Source organism: Phyllostomus hastatus, unplaced genomic scaffold, assembly GCF_019186645.2.
Source record: "Phyllostomus hastatus isolate PE091 unplaced genomic scaffold, TTU_PhHast_1.1 phas_scaffold_501, whole genome shotgun sequence".
NCBI classification, from domain to species: Eukaryota; Metazoa; Chordata; class Mammalia; order Chiroptera; family Phyllostomidae; genus Phyllostomus; species Phyllostomus hastatus.
Genome location: NW_025334033.1, coordinates 21,289,237 through 21,312,665, shown reverse-complemented (window position 1 = coordinate 21,312,665; position 23,429 = coordinate 21,289,237). Strand labels below are relative to the sequence as shown.

The 23,429-nt window shown below is 38.7% G+C and overlaps 1 protein-coding gene across 2 annotated transcripts in view; it reads left to right on the top strand.

Annotated features, from left to right (window-relative positions):
• Nucleotides 1–431: 431 nt before the first annotated feature.
• RFX7 (regulatory factor X7) overlaps nucleotides 432–23,429 on the top strand; it is a 114,576-nt gene continuing 91,578 nt past the window's right edge. The window contains exons 1-2 of one of the 2 annotated variants that reach the window (XM_045822633.1): nucleotides 432–559; nucleotides 709–874. In XM_045822633.1, coding sequence (XP_045678589.1) covers nucleotides 714–874 — 161 coding nt within the window. In that variant the 5' untranslated portion in view covers nucleotides 432–559; nucleotides 709–713. The remainder of the gene's footprint in view (nucleotides 560–708; nucleotides 875–23,429) is intronic. The other variant, XM_045822632.1, reaches the window with a different exon arrangement.

The following is a 23,429-nucleotide window of genomic DNA, read 5'->3' as shown; positions in this document are numbered from 1 at the left end:
CGCTCGGCCTCCACACCCGTGCATCCTCCTCCCAGCCCCCGTGCCGCGCCAGGGCACCCGCACACACTGGTCCACGCCCCCCCCCACCCCCGCCCAGCGGAGCGGTAGGTGTTTTGCCGTCTGTGCTGGGCCGCAGTGCGGCTGCGCGCACAGGGCTGCCTCCAGGGCTGGCTGGGCAGCGGCGGCCGCGGGGCCAGGAGCGAGCGGCAGCGGAGGCGGCAGCGGCGGCGGCGGCGTGGGGAGCGGTGTGGAGCTGAGCTTGGGGCTGCAGCAGAGCGGGGGCCCCGGCGTAGAAAGACCCGGGGGCAAGAAAGGAAGGCCAGGCCCTGAAGTCTCTGAGCAACCATTCTCCTTGGATTTGGGGGAGCCTTGCCCCCCACCTCATCTTCGACGACCCCTCCTTATCCCTTAGCCCCGGCCGCTGACGGGAGGAGGCGGCGGCGGGGGGCTGAGGGGCGCCGCCATGCCTCTCCCGCGGTGAAGCGCCCCGGCCGTAAGGAGCCTCTTGGTCTCCCCGGTGATGTCCCCCAGGCGGCAGGCGACTCACTCGAGCCCTGGGGTAAAGGCCTAGCTTATCCAGCTTCCTTCCTCCTCCTCCTCCTCCTCTTCCTCCCTTCCCCCCTCCTCCTTCTCTCCCCTGTCGTCCTCCCCTCCCCGTCTATTCCCTCACCCTTCCCCGCGCCCCCATCTTCCCTCCCACCCCTCCAGCAGCGATGGCAGAGGAACAACAACAGCCGCCACCACAGCAGCCTGATGCCCATCAGCAGCTTCCCCCTAGCACCCCCAACTCGGGGGTGGCTCTGCCAGCCCTTGTGCCTGGGCTGCCAGGGACAGAGGCCAGCGCGCTGCAACACGAGATCAAGAACTCCATCTGGTAAGAGGATCCACCATCGCTGGGGTAAAAAAGCCCAGGCACATTTCTGCTGCAAAGGGGGTGGGGGCGGCGGGTGGGTAGCGGAGGAGCAGACTGATGTATTCATTGAATGTGGGTATCCAGGGTCGAATGCATATTTATGGAGCCCCTGGAGGTGTGGGGACTTCGCATCAGCCCTTGGTCTCCATATCCCCAAAATGCTTTTGCCCCCTTCCTCAATTGTAAGTGCAGATAAACAAGTTATTTATGGTTTTCACTTACGTATAAGAGAAATATGGGTCGAAATTGTCATCCTGCACGATGGTAGCATAAATTTGGGACCGAGGAATACGAAATGTGTTTACTCCTTTTTGCAGTCATACAGGGAGGAAGAAGTGTATTGTGAATTTTCACCAAACAGACATTGTGCGTAGGAATATTAATAGGTAGCACAAAACCTAATGTGTCTCTTCCTTTCAGTTGCTTTAGCTGCTCTTTCTGAACGTTTTTGCCTCCTTTATTCTGAGATTAAATTTCTCTTCCAGGCAGTTAATTCTTTGCATTGATTGTGAAGAAAGGGCTTCTTTAGCATAAGGTATTTTATTTTAAGGTGGTAGTTTACACCGTGATATTTTTTTAATTTAAGAAGATATCTTTAAAATAAATGCCTCACCATTTCGTGTGTCTTTTTTAGAAACCATAGGTGAAATGTCCTTTGCTATTCCTGTACTTTCTTGTACGAGAATTTCTAATATTTCCGTATTAGATTAAACTCTGAAAGACTGGTGGCAGTCTTTTAATAATTAAACATACTGAGTTAAGTCTGTCCTTTTAGAGCCATTGCAAATATTCTTTGAACATGAACTTGCATTCTTTTTGTACTATTCTTCATTAACATTTTTTAAAAATGTAGTGCCATTTTAAAATTAAGAGACTACTTCTAATAGAAGTTTAAAAATAGAATTTAATTGATATTAAAAAGCTCTGATTTAAAAAATGAAATCCTTTATGTCTATTAATTAAATGACCAGTAAAATATCAAAACTCCTTTTGCATTGCAATTTAAAAATAAATGTGTCATAAAATAGCTGGCATTGCAGTACAGTATTTGCACATTTAAAATGTGACAATTTTTAAATATAAATTTAAGGTTTGTCATATAGTAATTTTCATTATTTTCCTGGTGTACATCCATGTTGTCATGATGCTAATATGAAGTAGGTCAGTGCAGGCTCTAATAGTTTTACTACTACAGTAGGTGGCAGCTGAGGCTTTCATTTTTAATTTTAAAATGAAGTTTATATATTTTAAAGGATAATTTATTTTTGACTTTGACAGTAGTCATGTTGTGGCAACCTGAAGAGGTCAGGAAAATAGTATTTAGTGTGTGTGAGAACGAGTGAGTGAGTGTGTGAGAAGGCTTTATTCTTCAATGGGTACCCTTATCCCCTTTTAAAAGCCACAATTTAAAGGTAGAGATGGTTCAACTCCTGCTTACCAGAACTGGAGTGATCCTCCCCATTAACTTGATGTAATGTAAGTGTCCCTGAAGTCATCATTACAATGAATTTAAAGCACTTTGGTGTTTACATTCAGGTAAGGGGCATCCAGGTTGAAAGGACTAAAATATTTTAAGAAAGATATATTTTAAAAGTTGAATTAGTTATGTATATTTTAATTTATTATGAGAACACTGGGGGAAAGGAACCTTCTTTTTATATTTTTAAAATAAGAGTAAGTTGTACAGGCATCTGACTGAAGTGTTTGAGTTATAATGATAGTAGAGTGCTCTTTTGGTAAATCATGTGATTTAATTACTTTTTTTCATTGATAATTTATGTTTACACATCCATTACAACTTAACTGTGCTGACTTTAGTGTGAGAAAACTTATCCTGAGGTAGAGTGCACTTTTAAGATTTTGGTAGCTGCCCTGAAAAAATAATGGGCAACAAATACCTTAACCTTAATTCCCAGATGTCCAATTTTAATCTTTACTTTAAAATTATAGTGGCACACTTACTGGCATTTAATTTTCAACTCTAGAAATCCTATTTGCAAAAATTATTAAAACTATAGGAAAACATTAGTGATCATAAACATTAGTGGATATATTTAATGTGTAGTCTCATATTCCATGCTCCACAAGACTGCATTTATGGTATTCATCAAGTAGTTATATAAAATAAAGACATTAAGAAGTGAAATACCTTTATTACCATCTTCTAAGAAATAGTATGTATATATGTGAACTTAAAATCACTTATAATAGATAAGGTTGCAATTCTTAGGTATCTCATTTCACATTTCTTGAGGAAATAATGTCTTACCAGTTTTTTTATTATCTGATAATGTTCTGAGAAATTAATCAGTTATTTTCTATATCAATCTTTGGTAACATTACTAATGAATGTTTAAAATTACATTAAACAGAAACATAGCATTTAAAAATTATTAATTGGGTTTTACATTTAGGTTGACCAGAGTTCATTGGACTTGCAGCTCGAAAACATGTCTGTACTTGTTCTCTTATTCTTCAAATATAAATATAGTATGTGATGTAGGCCTTTAGCTGGACAATGGATTATTATCTTGGTTCATAATTATTTATTTTTGTTTGTTAAACTAAAATGCTATTTGATAAAAGTATTCCCATGATAATTTCAAGCATCAAGTGAGTCTTTGAAAAAAAAGATTAAGTATTCAAAGTTGAAATTAAGGTACTTAATGAGATCAGAAACTGTATTTCTTAAAAATTGGAAATATGTATTTTTAAGATACTTCTAGCAAATACAGATTTTACTAACTTCATAGTGGTGTAATATTTGTATAATATATTTATGAATAGCTTCAACTGAAATCCAGGTTAACAAGCCTGCATGCACTTTTCTTGACCTTCCTCATTCCCACTCCACAGACAAAGGTCCAAATGATTTACACTACTCGCTTGAAAGGAGATGTGTTTGCAGAAATGTGTTTAATACTGAATATACTGTAAGAATGTTATATATATTTTCTAAACAATTGAATTACAAACTTTTCATTAAGAAAAAGAAAACTAGTAACCCATTTTTTTTGTAAATGAAGACTCATACTGGCAACCTAAAGCAAAGCCACAACCACACCTCACTGCAGACTTTAGCTTACATTGCACCCTTCTTTGGTTACCTAAAAAAAAAAAAAAGAATACCAAAGCAAGTTTTCCTTTCCTCTTATCTCCAAGTGTCTTCATGGTTTTAAAATTATATTTTGCTTAAACAAAAAAATTTGCTAAGGGCTTTTCTTTTCCTTTTTGAAGAAGTTTTACTTGAAATCCTTATAGAATAAAATTGCTATAGAAAAATTACATTTGTGTTCTCTCCTGCCTGTTTGTGATTAGTTATTTTAAGAATAATTATTTACCTACTTGAGTGGGAGTGATTAACATATTTGCTATTAGGCTGTGACCCAGAGACTACAAACCTTTTCCTAGGAATTCAAACAAAACCCTGATGTTTTCTTGTAAAAAATATTCTAATACTGTATGTATTCAACAAGCAAATTCAGGGATTCTTAAAAGAATTAGTGATTATTGTTAATATTTATGTAACTTTATTATCAAGTAAGACCTTGTAAACCATTTCTTAAAACAGTCTTATAAGATGTGTCATTGTTCTACCCACTTTATGGAAACAGATAAATCAAATGACAGGTAAATTACTAGATTCCTCTGATTAATTATCAAACCATGGAAGCAGTGCAGGGACCAGAGCTCCTTGTCTTTATTCAATCTTTTAAGTCATACAGACTTCTGAATCTGGTATATTTTAGATTTACAGTTATAATCAGGGTTGAATTACACATGTGGACCATTTTGGATGTTATCTAAATTCTAATTTAATCTCAGATTGAGGAATTTTGTTTAACTTCCTTATTTCTTAGTTACAGTGAGCAAAGTATGGTGATCCTAAGGTTTATGTAGCCATTCCACATTAGTCCTGATTTCTGTGCCCTCTCCTAGAACTTGGCAGTTTTGTCCTTGGTTCTGGGTCAGGTAGTTTATTAGCTCTGTTTGAGAAACAGTTATTGTTCCTTCATCTGCAGTAGGAAACATTTACTGTAAAGCTCCTCACCCTAAAGTTGACTTTAACTGTAGCTCATGGCCTTCATTTTGCTTTAAAATTAAAGACTGACTAGTACATCAACCGGCTTTCATGTATTTTCAATTAGTTGGTTGACATGCTATCTACTCTGAGTTCAGTCTGTCTTACATACACAGCACTCCAAAGACTTAGAGTGCGTTTTGCTGGTCTGCGTTGAGGCTACCTGTTATGGTTGTATCCCAGCACTTAGTGTTTCTGATTCCAGAAAGAAGGTTCTCCTCTACATGTGAAACTTTTGAATTTGTCTTCTCTATTGACCAGAAAGGCAAGTTAAACAGTTTCAAGTTCCTTGACTTTCTGGCCTTATTTAGCTTAGGCAAAGGATGTGTGCATGTTTGTGTAAGTAATTGACCAATTTGCTCTCCCCATTGGGAATTACCTTTAATGATGTTATGTACAGAACTGATTTAGTTTCTATATCACTATTAGTTTTTGGCCTTATTGGGGGAAATGAGTTTCACAGTGGTAGAAAAGATAGAAGTGTTTTCATTTGTTATGAAACAGGCTTTGAATAAAAACCTATGTCAAATTACTTTTTATGTTAGAAAAATAATGTTGCATGTTAAAATTGTACAAATGAAAATAATTAAAATGAACGTTGACATTTACTCAAAGTTGAGCACTTTATGCAAGAACAGTAACTACTTACCTGACTACCAGCTGTATGTGAAATACTATACTAGAGACTGGCATTTGAGGACCATGCATTCACTTGTACAGTAGTATTAACCTAAGCAAAAATGTGCAATGAAACATCTCTTTTATTCATTGAGGGGACCACGGGAAAAGGTGACAAGTGCCAGAGTGTTAACTGTAGTAAAAATAGATCTTAGTTTCCTTGTCTGGAAAATGAAATGTTCATATTAGATGACCTTGCAAGTTCCTTTAAGTTAAATTATGACTCTTGTTACTAAATTAATATTGACAGCGATAGTAAAGCATACCATAAGCGCATTGAAAACTAACAGCATAGCCCTGGCTGGTGTGGCTCAGTGGATTGAGCACCGGACTGCAAACTGAAAACTAACAGCATTAACTAATCACAGTCAATCAGCAGAACATTTCGATGGACAAACTATTAGGATTTGTCAGTATTCCTTTGGGTTTTTAGCTCTGGAGGACTGTCTGAAGGTGGTATTCACTATTGTTACCATGTGCAAGAGTTCTGTGTAAATTCAGTCTGCAAATATTTGTTGGGCATGTATTACATTTAAAGTATTCTAAGAGTTGTTGATTATGCAGAAATAAATGCAAGGATGTGCAGTAATCCTGTAGTTGCAAGTGGAGAGATTTCACTGGGGTTGTTATTTGTGTGCTTGTTTTGTTTTTAAACAGGTGTTCAATTCTTACAAACACCTTACACAGGAACATTTTTCTGTAATAATTAATATTTTAAGGCAGTGGTAAATGTTCTACTATAAATTTGGTTATATAAATAAGAAAGGTTTGTATTCTTTTCAGAATAATTTAGGGTAGGATTCAGCTTCACAACTTCTCTTCTAGGATAGACATTTTAATGTGTAGTAGTGACAGAGTGTTCTTTGTAAGTATAAAGAATAGGACAGTTAGATGGTTACTCTGTACCTCCTACCAAATTTGACCATTCTTATTTAGTGCCTATTTTTCCATCAGTCTCTGTGTATCTAGTTGCTTCTCTTCTGTTTTCTGAAGAGTCTAAGAGTTCAGGTTAAAGATGAGCAGCATAGACCTGAAGGAGGAAAATCATGCCCTGGGCAAAATAATAAAGGAATAATAATCTCTAAAGCCATAGTGTACTTGATTGCTGACTGTGAGATTAAGATAGTTAACACTTAACCTAACCCACGTGAGTAAAAACTAAAACATTTAATTTTTTTTCTTGAGACATTTACTTTGTTCTGTTTCATGGCTTATGTGCCCCCAATTTATAAGAGGAAATAGAAAACAGTGAGGTTTGGTTAATTATGCACAGTACCTCTGTCAGACATCTAATACAGTAGCTTCTGTATATATATAATAAAATGTCGTGTAGGTGAGATTTTTGTATTCATCCTATCACAGAACAGATTGAAACATATAGGTATCCCTTGCTACTTGAATCACTATTTGATTTTTGAATTCAAAGAGTGAGAGGTCAGAGTGACATATTGCAATCTGTTATTGGAATTTTGGAAGACAAGAATCCATATGGTGTGAACTACCATCTCCTCCAAATAGCCTTATCTAAAAAAAAAAATTTTTTTCACCTTAATCCATTCATAGTCCAGATTTGGATAGCAAGGGTTCACAGAGCAAAAAGGTACTTTCTTAGCCATGTCTACACAGGATTAGCAAATTCGCTTGAATTTGAATGTTAAATCTGTTTGATTAGTGATGCTTACCAAGGGCGTGAGGATAGGAAGTGATGGTAGTACATATGCCCTATAATTACTTTCCCCTTTTTTCCCTGAAATCTGTGATTTTTAGAGTGTGAGCTCTATTATACGTAAAATATTAAAACCATTGGTTATCTTCGAGGGTGATAGTCCCTAGTGTTATGGAATTGCCATTTAAGATATCTAAATTTAAGACACAGACCAAGCATGGAGAGCACTTATGTTTGTGGTTTTCTTTTTCTACTGTATTTTATTTTTCTGTGACTTTCCTACTTTGATCATCTGGTACTGCTAAGTAGCTACAAGATGAAAATAGGGGATTACTGTATTAAATGGCTTATTTCAGTTTGTACTATGTATAACCCTTTTTCTTTGTTTTCATTATCTTGTTTCTCTAATTATGCCTATGCTGGTCTCTTTACCTGCTACCTTAAGAACTTTTCTCCTTTTTCTACTGATGTAAGTGTCTTAACTTTAAGATCTAGCTCTTGTGCCACCACTTCAGTGAAACTCCCAGGGCACAATGATCTGAGTTGTATAAATTAATTTTTTTCAGTAATTTAGATTCATCTTACATGAGATAATTCCATTTTAGTGAATTTTTACTGAATTAATGAAACATTTCCTATATAAGCAATTCTAACATATAAAGTTTGTAGGATTTCAGAGACCAAATATGCCTGAAACAAAGCAATCACTACATAATAAGTAATTTATAGTGTGACAATAAAATATTGAGTAGCCAAGAACTTGCCATTGATTTTGCAGTATGTATGAAATCTTAAAAGTTAAATTGGATAAGAGTGTCACTTCAGTGACATCTGGCTGGAAGTAAAGTTTGTGCTTCGGGGAGCTTGGGAAATTAATTTGAACAAGATGCTTTAGTTAATGTAAGTGAATCACTTCCCTAATTTGATTGTAGTCATTAGATCTATTAAATCTAAAATTTAACTGTCAGATTAGTAAATGCATGATCCATTTTTCTGAAGGAGGAGATACTAGCAAGGAGTGTGTGGCCAAATTCTGTATACACACATTTAAAGTAGTGAGATGGTCAAAGACTAATCCTGAATTTACAGAATATAGTGGTAAAGGAAAACTGCATTAGTACATTTGTATTTTATTTTTTTAAAAGATTTTAGTTATTTATATTTAGAGAGGGGAAGGGAGGGAGAGAAACATCCATGTGTGGTTCTCTTATGCACACCCCCCCCCCACGGGGCATATACAGGCATAGGAAGATTAAAAGGTAATAAGACACTTTCTCTACCTTCAAGAGAGGCATCTTTTGGGTGGTAGTTTCATGCATCATCAATTGAATCTAACAAAAAGATTTTGTTAAATGCTTTGGTGTAACCAGTGGTGTAAACAAATGCAGAATTAGAAGGGAGAGATTTGGCCCTGGCTGGTGTGGCTCAGTGGATTGAGTACTAAACCTGCTGGGTTGCCGGTTTAACTCCCAGTCAGGGCACATGCGTGGGTTGTGGACCAGGTCCCCAGGTTGTAAGAGGCAACCACATAATGATGTTTCTCTCTCTCTGTCTCTCCCTCCTTTCCCCTCTCTCTAAAAATAAATTTTTAAAAATATTTTTTAAAAAAAGAAGGAGAGAGAGGGATTTGATGAGGACTCTGGGGGAGCCCTACCTGCAGGGTCCCCCCCCCCCCACCAGCTGCCACAGATGAGAATAAGTCTACCAAGACATGATCTGCTTGGAGAGGAAAGGTGGCCAATCTCAAAGGATAAGGGCCAAGTACCTTTTCTTCATTGGGCTTTTATTGGGTTCAGTTTGCACAGGTATACAGGTAAAGCTCATCAATCATTGTCAGGCAGTAAGGATCAAACAATAGATAACATTGAAAGAACTATGAGGGCTTATTCTGAGTCAGGGTCAGATAGCTAAAGGGCTATAAAACTTTGGGAAATGAACTCATTTCTTGCTGGGACCCTTATCAGAAAATTGAGAGCATTATTAGCAAAGCAGGTTTCACGAGATTTTTATGCATCCTTTTTTAGGCCTGATCACCTCAGGGAGCCCACACATTCCGGGCCAGGGCTTCACTGCCCTCTGTCATTGTTTCAGGCTTAAGTCAGGCAGGGGGAGTGAGGCAGTCAAGAGATTAGGAGACTTCTTGAAGAAAGAATGAGGACTCAGGCTATGTCAAAGCTGAGGGGTGAGGGTCCATCACCCCCTTTTTTGGTAGCTCCCAAAGTCCTTCCATGAGGGCCCTCTCATGACCATGCCTGTTTTATGTTGTCCCTCCCTTGAGGAATCTTACCCGTCATTGGCTAACCTCATTGGCTAACCTCATTGGTGAACCAGTCAGGCCTAGGACCAAGCAGCGTGAATTAAAAGGGGGCAGAGGCAGTGCCCCTGCCAGAGAAATAAGATTTGTCTCCTTAGTGGCTTAGGTCTCAAAGTCTCTCACTCAGCTTTAGCCATGGCAGGTTACAGCTTTTAAAATCAGGCAGGGTGGTCCCAACAGAGGACATAATATCTTTATTGGCAAAATTCAAGATAGTGGCCTTGACAAAAAACTAGGGGATGTGCTATTGGTCCAGATACACTCATCAGTGTGCTTACTGAGAAGTCTTTATTCTCACTAGCAGGAATGATACTGAGAATTGTGGATAATAGTAAACCTTGTTAGTAATGAGAATAATTAGAGAAAAATAGCTTGGGACAAATTTTGCCTGACTGAGGCATGGCTTTTCTACCAATCACAATCCTCTCACCTAAATTTTAATGTAGAAAGGTTGAGGAAAATTTATAAAGTAATGATGGAGAAGAAAAGGTTAAGTGTGAGTGATAACTGGGGCAGAGGACCAGGAGCTCCTCTGATAGGAGTCTTGGAAGAGGACTGTATTCTGAATGGACAGTCGGTGAAAGACGACCACTTTATGAAGAGGAATAGAATATTTGGTATGGGGTTCCTCATGTATCTCATTCATTCAGCCGTTACCCTCATTTTTGTATCTTGGCACCTGTGTCTGTGTACTTTTCCATAATCAGAGGCAGTTTGTTTTCCCCTTTTGGATTCATCCCTTTCCGTGTGTTTATGGAATTTGTTCTAACACATGCCCTGTTTCTGTCAGCATCATCAGACTGTTCTTTTCCACTGGCTGTTCTTCCTGTGACTTTATACATGCTTATGACTTTCTTAAAACATCAACAAACAACTTTGGAAGAAAAGTTTTTACAGTAAAACAAAGAGTTGATCTCTCAATGACCTAAAGAGCTCATTCATAGAGTTAAAAAAAAATGTCATTAAGGCCCTGGCTGGTGTAGCTCAGTGGATTGAGCGTGGGCTGCGAACCAAAGTGTCACAGGTTTGATTCCCAGTCAGGGTACATGCCTGGGCTGCAGGCCATGACCCCCAGCAACCGCACATTGATGTTTCTCTCTCTCTCTCTTTCTCCCTCCCTTCCCTCTCTAAAAATAAATAAATAAAATCTAAAAAAAATGACATTAGGTAAGTGAATGAAGAATGTAAATACTCATTTTATAAAGTGAAATATAAACAGTTAAAATATGCAAAAATCTTTACTGTCAATAATAAAAATAATGAAAGCAGAAAAGTAATATTTTGACCATTAAGAAAAAGATTTAAGAATTATAGTAACCATTGCTAGCTGATCTTGCCCTGGGTTTTGTTGTTTTCCTTATCCCTTTCCATCCCCCTGCAGTCTCTCAATTTCTATTCTGTTGTAGGATATGTAAGCCCAGTCATACTTTTGGTGGAATAAGTTTGAACATATATGTTAAAAGTGTTAACTATGTTTGTACTTAGGTGGTGGAACAATGTACAGTATTCCCCCCTACTTGATTATTCTTCAAATTTTCTTGAATGACTTGAACAGACACTTCTTCAAGGAGGACATACAGAGGATCCAAAGACACATGAAACGATGTTCAGTATTGCTAGCTATCAGAGAGATGCAAATTAAAACCACAGTGAGATACCACTTCACACCAGTCAGAATGGCCATCATAAACAAAGCAACAAACAACAAGTGTTGGAGAGGTTGTGGAAAAAAGGGGACCCTAGTGCACTGTTGGTGGGACCACAGACTGGTACAACCACTATGGAAAGCAGTATGGAACTTCCTCAGAAAACTAAAAATGGATCTGCCTTTTGACCCAGCAATTCCACTGCTGGGACTATATCCTGAGAGCCCTAAAACACCAATCCAAAAGAACCTATGCACCCCAATGTTCATAGCAGCACAATTTCCAATAGCTAGATGCTGGAAGCAACCAAGATGCCCATCAGTAAATGAATGGATCAAAAAACTATGGTACATTTACACAATGGAATTCTATGCAGCAGAAAGAAAGAAGGAGCTCCTACCCTTTGCAATAGCATGGATGGAGCTGGAAAGCATTATGCTAAGTGAAATAAGCCAGGCAGTGAAAGACAAATACCATATGATCTCACTTTTAACAGGAACCTAAACAACAAAACAAAGAAACAAGCAAAATATAGTCAAAGACACTGAAATAGAGGACAGGCTGACAGTGACCAGAGGGTAGAGAAGAGGGAATTTCAGGAGAGAATGGGTAGGGTTTACAGGAACAGATTTAAAGGACACATGGACAAAAACTAGGGGGAGGGTGGTAATGGGAGGGAAGTGGGGAGGGATGGGTGGGTGGGCTGGAATGGGAGTAAAAGGGAGAAAACTGTACTTCAACAATGATTAAAATAAAATTTAAAAAAAAATTTCTTGAATGAGTGAAGTATATTTTTAGTTTAGAAAAATATCCAAACAAGTAAAATAATGCCCTTTGTCTACCCTGCTGCTTTTTGTTTTAGTTGATGTCTGTCCATCAGCTTACCACCCCTGTATACCACTAGATCTCTCTGCTCTTGTCCTTTTAAACTCTTGCAGTCTGACTTTCTGCTTTTCTTGCCAACTTAGTGGTCCTTTTTCAGTCTTTATCTTTCATTATGTCTTTAACTTTTCTTCTTGTCACTCTGATTCCTTTGAAGGTTTGAAATTCTCATTCATTCCTTTTTGAGAGCTGCCTTTGTATCAGCTACTCTGCCTGGCATTAGGGATTCCATGAGCAAAGATGCAAAATCCCTGCTTTCTTGCACCTTACCTCTGATTAACATTTTATTTTTCCTGCTCTCTTCTTCTAGATGCTCTTCTGTTTTTTTTTTTTTTTTAGAACAGCTTTTATTTATTTATTTTTAGAGAGGAGAAGGGAGGGAGAAAGAAGGGGAGAGAAACATTGATAATGTGGTTGTTTCTCTCATGCTGCCATCTGGGGACCCAGCCTGCAGCCCAAGCATGTGCCCTGACTGGGAATCAAACCAGCAGCCCTTTTGTTCACAAGCTGGTACTCAATCCACTGAGCCACACCAGCCAGAGCTAGACGCTCTTTAATTGTGAATATCCAGACAGTTACTTCTCAGCCATCCATTGTTTTTTCCCTTTTCACGGCTTTGCTAACAAGAAATAGATGGGCTGAACAGGCAACTCTAACCACATCTACTCATTCTTTCACCAGAGTAGAGGCAGCTACCTACCACTGTCATCTTAAACTTGGCATTTCACAGCAACCTTTCTTCTGTGCCATTGTGCCTTGCTGCCTCAATTTGCTTTGATTTCCAGTTCTATTTTTGGTAGTAGATATCACTGTTTCTTCATTACATCAGGCCGGAAACATTGGTTTCATATTTGATTTTTCTCTCATCCCTGTGCCCAGTATTTTAACAAGTTGCCAAGTTTGCACTGTTGCTTAACTTTCTCCTTATTTTCCTATCTATACTTTGGACCATAATTCAGTGCTTTACCATCTCATTCCTGAATTATTCCAGCAGCAACATAGTTGCTTTTTGCCCCTGACCTTTACTCCCACCATTGAACTATGCTATATATTATTGTCAAAATAATTCTTCTAAAATATCCTTTTTCATGTAGTCCCCTTCTAAAAACCTACCATAATTTCACCTTATCTACCATGTCATATCTAAAGATTTCCATGAGGTTTCAATGGCCTGTGTAATCTAGCAGCATACAATCAATCCAACCCTATTTCTTGCTCTTAACCAGCATTCATCTTCACTTCAGTCTAGTGGGCACTTCACTGTCTACCTTATACAGGGCCCAGCACAAAAATGCCCCTTTTTATTACAAAATAATAAGCATGTAATTCTGTAACATAACAACATAATACTCAAGCACACCATGTGACATTTTAGGTGAAATGTTCAAATTAAAACTATAAATTATTACACCCATATTATTATTCTACCAACCACACTCAAGCAGGCGTTACTTCTGCTGGACCCTGTATTTTGTGGTTCTGTTTTATATCGTCTGTGGGACTTCCACTTCCCTGTCTCCTACTCCTAATCATGTTTTAACCATTTTTGAAGTCATAGCTCAAATCATTGTGCTTTGAAACATTGTTGGCTACTCTAGTTCACATTGGTCTTTTCTCAATCTCACATATAATGAATTCTGTACAGTTAAGCATTTAAACACTGTTAATTTTTGCTGTGCTATTTCTTAAACATTTTTTATTTTTCGATTAGTTGACATACAATATTGTATTAGTTTCAGGTGGATACCCAGTGATTAGACATTATGGAACTTACTAATTGATATCCCAATAAATCTTGTACCCATTTGACACCATGTGTAGTTATTAGAATTTTACTGACTATATTCCCTATGCTATACTTTACATTAATTAGCATGACTATTCTGCTACTACCAATTTGTACTTCTTTATCCCTTCACATTTCTCACCCAATCCCCTAACCTGCCTCCCATCTGGAAACCATTCAGATGTTCTCTCTATCTGTATCTATGAGTCTGTTTCTGTTCTGCTTATTGCCATTGTATTGTTCACATTTTTTATCTTCCTCCTCCTTCTCTTCTCTTCTCTTTCTCTTCCTCCTCCTTCCCTTTTTCCTTTTCTTCTTCTCTTTCTCCTCCTCCTCCTTCAAAAGCACCCTTTAACATTTCAGGTAATACTGGTTTGGTGGTGATGAAATTTAGCATTTTCTTGCCTGGGAAGCTCTATATATCCTTCAGTTCTGTCCTCTTTGGGACTCTGTACTTCCTGGACTTGTATGGCTCTTTCATAAGGCTCTTCCCTAGGTTGGGGAAGTTTGCTGTCATCATTTTTTCAAATAGGTTTTCAATTTCTTGCTCTCTTCTCCCCGCCATGATGTGAATGTCACTACTCTTGAAGTTGTCCCAGAGGCTCTTTACACTGTCCTCATTTTTTTTTTTTTGGATTCTTTTTTCCTTTTCCTATTCTGATTGGGTGTTTTGTATTCTTTATATTCCAAACCACTGATTTGATTCTTGGCATAATTCACTGTACTGTTGATTCCCTGTAAATTATTCTTTATTTCAGTTAGTGTAACCTTTATTTATGACTGGTTCTTTTTCATGATTTCCCTATCCTTTTTTTATGCTGTTGAAGTTCTCACTAAATTCACCTCTTTTTCCCTTAAGTTCAGCTGAGCATCCTTATAACCAGTGTTTTGAACTCAGCATCTATTAGATTGCTTGTAACCATTTTGTTTAGTTCTTTTTCTTGAGTTTTGTTCTGTTCATTTATTTAGGCCATGTTTCTTTGTCTCCTCATCTTGGCAACCTCCCATTGTTTGTTTCTATGTATTAGGTAGAACTGCTATGTCTTTTGGGCATGGTGGAGTGGCCTAATGTAGTAGGTGTCCTCTAGGGTCCAGTGGCACAGCCTCCCCCTTCACTGAGCCGGGCACTTCAGGTGCACCCCTCCCTAGCTCCCACATGGGCTATATACACTCTCATGTTGTTGTTCACCCTTGATTGCTATTGGCACATAAATGGGAGGAACTTTATCCCAAGGTCATTCAGATGTACAGAGGCCTACCCAATGGGGCAGGACTGACTTCAGGGGTGCTCTGATGCCCACTGAGTCTTCCCCTTGAGTATGTCACATGTGAAGATGGTGTTTTGATCTGCTCCAAAGCTGTCTACAGGGTGTGCTGACTCTGGGGCCTCCCAGGAGGTGTACACTAAGGTCAGCTGCTTGTGTTCTACCCAGGGCCACCTGGTATGAGTTACAAAGCAATCTGCAGATGGCTACAACTTTTGTGGTGCTTGGAGGTGTTCAGCAGAGGCCAAGCTTTGTACCAAGGCCGGCTGCCATCAGTGCCATTTAGGGATAGGTATGGGGTACTCAGAAGCCAGATGCTGCTTTTTTGAGAAATTTTAGGAAAGTCTGAGCATAAGGCAAGACAGGCTATTCATATGGAAAGGCCACTGGGAAACAACTTGGTTGGCAAATTGGTGAGTCGGGGGTCCCAGGGAATCAATAGGATGGGGCAAACAGTGTTAGCCAGGTTGATGGAGACTCAGATATAGTACCTGTCTGCCAGTTCTTTGTAGAGGGCTGAGAAAAGGAACAATGTCCTCTGTCTGTCTGAGAGAAAGCTGCCCCTCCAACTTGTACACCCTTTTGCAAGACACTTCAGTTCCTCCCTGTATGTCCCTGGTTCTTTTGGAGCTGCTGCCCCATTGCTGAATGAGTCTGAATACGTCCATGGGTGGGCCCTTGAAGAGGAACTGCTTGGGACTCCAGTAACCCTCCATCTTACTCAGCCATTTATTTTTACAGCCATAAGTTATGGAGGCTTCTCTTCCTGGCAGTGGAACCTTGGGCTGGGGGGCCTGCAGAGGGCTGGGACCCCTCGCCACTCAGGTGGCACCTCACAGCTGAGATATCCCTCCCAGTTTTTATCCCCCACACATGTGGGACCAGCGTGTTCAGTGTTTCCACCTCCTACCAGTCTCGATGGGGCTTCTTCTTTATGTGCTTAATTGTAGGACTTTGTTGAGCTAAATTTCAGGTGGTTCTGAATAATGGTTGTTCTGTAGTTGTGTTTTTGATGTGGTTGTAGAAGGACATGAGTACCACATTACCTATGCTGCCATCCTGACTAGAAGCTTTCCTATGCTGTTTTAATAAACAAGTCCTTTGAGTCTAGGGGCAGCACCTTCTGCATCTTTGTATTTCTTGTCTAGCACCAGTGCTAGTGAATAACATTTTTGTCTACTACATTCTTAGAGGCACTTTGTTTTTTTTACATATTCATATTTCTATATCTGATAATTTTAATGTGATAATTTCCCCCAAAACAAGTTATTAAAATCATGCTGCACTTTACAGAATAAAGGACTTACAGCAATTAATTTTTTTAATTGCATTGGCAAAACTAAAGTAATCATTTATTTAAAGTTTCAGTTCTACTAGTCTAATATCTTTTACTACATAAATAAATTTTAAGATAGCATGTCTCAAGTGAGAGCTATTGTGTCCCTTATTTTAAAAATACGGTGCAGATGTCAACTACATAGTTTAGTAGCCTTTCATGACTGAGTATGCAATAGTAGTTAGTTAGGGTTTTGTGTGGACTAATCAACTATCTGTGTCCCCTATTAGTTCCCAAGAGATAAACTTGGAATTTTGAAGGACGCCCTCCCTCCCCCAATGTAGCATTGAACTGGAAATAATTTCTTTTAAGTTCAGTCCTGGTAGGGGGTTGACCTATTCATTTTAGGAGCCATGATACAATGCTAAGTTAACTTGTTGAGTCATGGCCAAAGCCTGAAGCTGACAGCAGAGAAAGCCTGTGTGCTAAGGGCAAATAACCGAGGGTGATGGATTTATGTAGGAAATGAGGAGGGAATGACTAAAATAGGAAAACAATTCTGAGGTCCCATTGTGTTTCAAATTCATAAAACAGGCTAGTCTGAGGTACAGCAGCTCGATTATCTTAAAAGACCCTGTTAGCTTAATATTATATTTATGCGATGCATCACCTGAGAACTTGGAATGCAAATTTCAGAGCTCCACCTCAGATTTACTGTGACAGCAACTCTGGGGCTGTGACCAGTAGTCTTTGTTTTATAGCCCCTCTGGGTGGGTGATTCTGATAGTGAAGTTTGAGAACCACTGTCTTAGAGGATATGTCTTTTAATAAACAAGTATTAAGCCAAAGTACTTTGTGGCAAAACTTTTGTACTCTTAATTCCTGAGTACCTCAGGTAGAATTAATTACTTCTTTATTTTAATTTTTATTTTTTACATAATTTCACTATACCTGTCATTTACACTGTGTTGAAAGATTTCCACTAAACCAAAATTGTTAGTGATTGTATACTAAATGAATTGATGGATGAATTGATTAATAAAAATTAAACAGATAGTGCATAGTCATTTTGCACTCAGCCCTGGTCAGCAATTAAAAGACATACGTGCATGTTCGGGTGCACACCCCCCCCCCCCCCCCAACACACACACAATACCAGTGATCCCATGTGCGAGAAAGTATAGGATGTATAACCCAGGGGTAAGCTAGCTTTTTCTGCAAAGGGCCTGGTAGTAAATATTTTTGGTTTAAATATTTTTGGCCTTGTAGGCCATAGGGTCTCTTGCAACTACTTTACCCTGTCATTGTATCAGGAAGGTGGCCAGAGACAATATTTAAATGAATGGATATGGCAAGATTTGTTCCACTGCTGGCAGGATGTGGCCTTTGGATAGCAGTTTGTGGACTCCTGTATCCCATTGCTGAGAAAAATTACTCGGAGAATACAGATAACAGTTACCAGTCTTCGCTCCCCTTTATTGACAAACAGTGGGTGATAGTCACCAGCTTAATATTAATTATTTTGTAATTCTCCCTTGGGTAAACCCCGGATTATGTGTAAAGCTAACAACTCTTCTTAAATCCATCAGAAAATTGAGGTCACAGGGCACACTGTTGCTTACAGGTAGATGGCAGAAGCCCAGGAGTAGAAACCAAAAGCTAAAACCACTATAGGTAGGAACACTGAACTATAATTGATGAATTGCTGGAGACTTATTGTGGGCTAGCTTGAGTGTTCCAGCCTTAGGAAAACCCCACACTTTTCTGAGTTTTACCTCAGGAGCCCTACCAGGTTCTGCCTGTGGTACGAGAGAAAAGTCTCTTATTTTTTGCATGGGTGGAGGAAAGGTAAGGGGAATGGTGGGAAGAGGAGAAAAGTAACCATTTTGAAATAGCACAGAGTTCTCTCTTTTTTTAAACAAGGTCTGCAATAAGGGAAACAATTTTATCAGAACCTAACCAACTGTGGCATTACCAAAACCTCATTGGCCTGGGGGAATGGAAATACCCAACTTCAGCCCTCTCAGTCTTCCCTGTGGGGGAAGGGAAATGTCTAATTCTGGCTCACTAACGGACTAAAACCTAATCCCAGGACAATATCCCTACCCCAACTTTATCACCACGTCACTAAAACTCCTGTAAAATAGTAGGATTATTGATAAAACAGCCATAAGCCTCAGACTTTAAGGAGTCTTTAGGGACTCCCAAAGAGAACATGGGAGATAAAAACAAGGACATTAGAAAAAAATTTTAGCCTCAGAGACCACAGCTATGGCAAGCAGTAAATACAGTTTAACTCCTGGCCAGATATACATAAAACTTCATACTGAAGGCCTGCCTACCTCAGGTCCTTTTACTTAATGTCTGGCTGTTAGTAAAAAATTACAAGGCCCACTAAAAGGCAAAATACACTATTTGAAGAGGTAAACCAAGTATCAGAACCAGACCTAGGTATGGTGTAAATTTTTGAAATATCAGACTGAATTTAGAATCATTATGATTAATATGCTAAGGAATCTAATAGAAAAAGTGGACAACACGCAAGAACAGATGAGTAATGTAAGCAGAGAGGTTGAAACTAATAAATACAAAGGAAATGCTAGAAATCAAACACACAGTAACAGAAATGAACACCTTTGATGGCCCATCAGTAGACTAGAGAGACACACCTGAGGAAAGACTCAGTGAGTCTAAAGGTATGTCAGTAGAAACTTTCTCAGACAGCCAGAAATTCAGGCAATTTGTTACTAGTATACTTGTTTTGTATGAAGTGTTAAAAGAAGTTCTATAAAGAGAAGGAAACTGATATAGGTCAGAAACTCAGATCTATATAAAGAAGAGTTAGAATAAATGAAGATAAAATGTTTCCTGTATTTTTTCTAACAAACTTTTTCAAAGTAATGTCTGTTGATTATAGTTTATGGGAAAGTGAAATGAATGACAGCAATGTTGTAAGGGAGGGAATGTGGAGAATTGGAATATTCAAGGTACTTGTACTAATTGTGAAGCAGTATAGTGTTCGAAAGTGAACTTGAATTAGTCATAAAAGAATACTGAAAACCCTAGCAGGGGTGTGGGTATCCAAACTCTTGGTGTTTCTCTGGGCCACACTGGAAGAAGAAGAGTTGTCTTGGGCCACACATTAACTACACAAACACTCATGAAAACTGATGAGCAAAAAAAAGGTTTTAAGTAAATTTACAGTTTTGTGTTGGGCCACATTCATAGCCGTCCTGGGCTGCATGTGGCCTGTGGGCCTCAGGTTGGACACCCTGCATGATTGCTGAAAAGATTTTAAAAGGAAGTATAATTGATAAGAGTAGAGGGAAAGGAATCATGTAAAATGTTAAATAGAACCAGAGAAGACAAAAAGAAAAAAAGAACAAAGCAAATGGTCAATGAGTAATAAATAGTTACAAATATGGTACATATTAATCTATATCAATAATCACTTTAAATGTTAATGTTCTAACTGTTGCTGGTGGAAACATGGTTCTTTTGAGCTGTCACAGGAAAGACATTTTGGGGATACACACATAGGAGGGGGGTATTGTGGAAAGATTTATTAGAGCAAAAACAAAGGACAGCCCTCAAGTGCCCTATGTCTCATCCATGACCAGGTGGCTCAGCTCTGGCCTGCTGTGGAAGACGATGAGCCTCTGGGGCTGCAGGGCTGCAAGCCTGCACCTGCGCCTCTCAGGCCCAGGAGGGCCAGGACCTAGAGATTCAGAACTTCTGTGTGTCTCATATCCCGATCTGCATGTTCTCTGCTGCCAAGGCTGCACTTGGGCCATTGGGCCCAAAGGGCTGCTACAGGGAGAGAGAGTGACAAAGGAGCAAATTCACCTCAGCTTTGATTATATCTTGGGTTTGAGAAGGGTTAAGCTTTCTTTCAAACTAACCAATACCTTTTCTGGCTCTTCGTGGGCTTGTCCTGGGCCCTTCCACTAACCAGTTCCTTTCCTGGGTCTTTGGGGGTTTTGTGCCCTTACCCAATCGGATCCTTTTCCCAGAGTAGACTCCTGCCTATATGGTCACCTACTGTGCATCCCTTCTAGTAGAAGGACCTCCCCCTGTGCAAAGCCTGGGCAGAGGAATTTCCTCTATTGTATTTTATTTAGCCCACTCTGCCCCCCTCCTCCAGGCAATTGGCTGGTCCCCCCCCTTCATCTTCCTGCCTGCACCTGGATTAAGTCCCCTTTGGTGGCAGGTGTCACTGTCCCCTGGGATGTCTGAAGCTGTAACTTCCAGAGTTAATCAGGTTTAGGCTTAGCCAGTTTTGTTGCCTGCCTTTTTGTTAATATCTAACTAGATGACTGCCTGCTGTGATATAAATATACCAATTAAAAGACAGATACTGTCAAAATAGATTTAAAAAACAAGATCCAACTATTTATAGTCTACAAGTATATCATTCGCAGACTTTGGTACTTCATCATTTAGTAACCAATTACTTGTAACATATTTCAGAAGCTGCGCTGTACAAGCTGCAAGCAAATGGTGAACTTAAATTATAAAGAGCTCAAGGGGTAATGGCCACTTTTGTGCCCACTTTTGTTTATAAACTTTTCATGCCCTCATTGAGAATTACATTTTACAAGTAACTATTTAGCATTTCTTATGTAGATTCTGATTTTCTATTTGAAAAATTTTTTTAATTGTATTTTTTTCATTACCATTTAGTCCCTTAAACCCATACTCACCCCCACCCACAATCACCACACTGTTGTCCATGAGTCCTTTTTCCTTTTTGCTCAACCCCTCTTCCCCTAACCTCTCCCCGCCGCACCCCCCCCCCCATAGCTGTCATCCTGCTCTCTGTGAGTCTGTCTATATCTATTTTGTTTGTTAGTTCAGTTTGTTCATTAGATTGCACATATGGTGTTTGACTTCTCTGACTGGTTTAGTTCACTTTGCATAATGTTTTTTTTTAACAGCTTGAATGATTTACATGTCCTTAAAGTCACCTGTTTTAAGATGCAATTCAGTGGTTTTTAGTATATTTACAAAGTTATGCGATCATCACCATGATCTAGTTTTAAAAGGTTTTGATTTTTTTTTTTAGGTAGGGAATTATATTGACTGGGTTGATTAGAAGTGGTAAGGTTATTTAATTATTCTGAAGGTTCAAAGGCAGTGGGAGCATTTGAGGTAGTGTTTTTGTTTTACATGTTGAGGAGTCTTAACAACAGGATTTGGGTTTCTAGAAACTCAAAAGATGAAGTTGCTCTAGGCTGTATTATTTTTCTCTAAGGTCTTCTTTGTCTTTATTCTCTGTGGACCAGGTTTTCATTACTTTAGATGTGAAAAGACTTCTTCTATTTAGATACTTACTGCTAAAATAATTAAGTATTGAGCTTCATAACTCATCAAATACTGTGTGAGTCTTCCTATGGCACACATTATTTTCAGACATTTCTACTTTACATATTTATAATTATAGAGCACTATATGAGCTGTCACTTTTCTGTAACATTTTTATTCAGTGAGGTGATTGTACCTTAAACTTTTATCTTTGGGATGCTTAGAAAATTTCCCTGCCAAGCATAAAAACAAAATAGAGTTACTTTATTTTAAAAACCTAACATATTTAACAGTTTTAAAGTAAAAATAATCAGAATCACAAAGAGACAGGTGGTATAAGTCATTACAATGCATTATGAAGTTAGTTGCCTGGGTTTTGCTGCCCAAGTCACATAACCTTTTGAAGTTGTTTCCTTTTTCAGTAAAATGGAAATAACAATACCGTATTTTGCTGTGTATAATGCACACCCACGTTTTTGTGTGCAGTATACACAGGATTTATACCCATTATTATACCAATGGTATGTAACCATTATGCCCATGCATATTGTGCAGTATTATTTTCCCCTCAAAAATTTGGGCAAAACAGAGCACATTTTACATGGCAAAACATGGTAGATCCTATCTCATAAGGTTGTAGTGAAGATTAAATGGGATAATTCATCTAAACCATTTAGTTTAGAATCAGACATATGCTAAGTATTCAATAAATGTTAACTGTTATTTTTTAACCACCATGAAATTCAAAGAACTTTAACATACCATCTGTTTATGATATTATATGGTTACTTTTGATTCTTATTACTATATTACTGTACTGTAATAGAGGGAACCATGATGATATTTGAAGGAAGAGATTCTAGGCAGAAAAACAGCAAATGCAAAGGTCGTGAGAAGGCCACCCCAGGAGGCCATGTGGCAAAAGTATGGTAGAGTGGACAGTGATCTCAGGGAGTGGAGGGGGCAGATTTGTAAAGGGCCTTGCAAGTCTGTTAAGCACAGAGACAGGCTTTCGTTCTGAGATGGGAGCCACCATTAGAAGGCCCTGAGCACAGGCATGACGTGACCCAGCTGTGATTTAAAAGGCTCACTATGCTGCTACTGTGTTGAAGAAACTGTAGTGGGGCCAGGGCAGACACAGGGAGAACAGGCTGTGATGGGTTACTGACTTTACACTAGGAGTTGTGTGTATGTGTGAAAGATGACGTAAATATTTCTGAATAGTTGCAAGTGGTGGTCTTAGGGTGTTGCAGTTAGTTATGAGTAATTTCATTTTCCTTATGATTTTCTTTGTTTTCTAAAAATTTTAAGTATTTTTATAATCATAAACAACTTACCATTTTCTTTAAAAAGAGCCATGATAAAAAATTATGCAACATATTAGACTGATTAGTGGGACATATTGCATGTTAAGTACAGTGTCATAAGTGCTGTTACTAAATTTGAAAGATTTGCCATCAAAGAGACTAAATGTTCATAATCTGTTTACTGGAGTATAATGAAGTATCAGCAATTTGGAGTAAAGGACCTAACTAAACTAGCAAAAATGAGAATTTGAATATAAAACATTTTACATATAATACAATTATTTGAAATAACTGGAGTGAAACTGGATTAA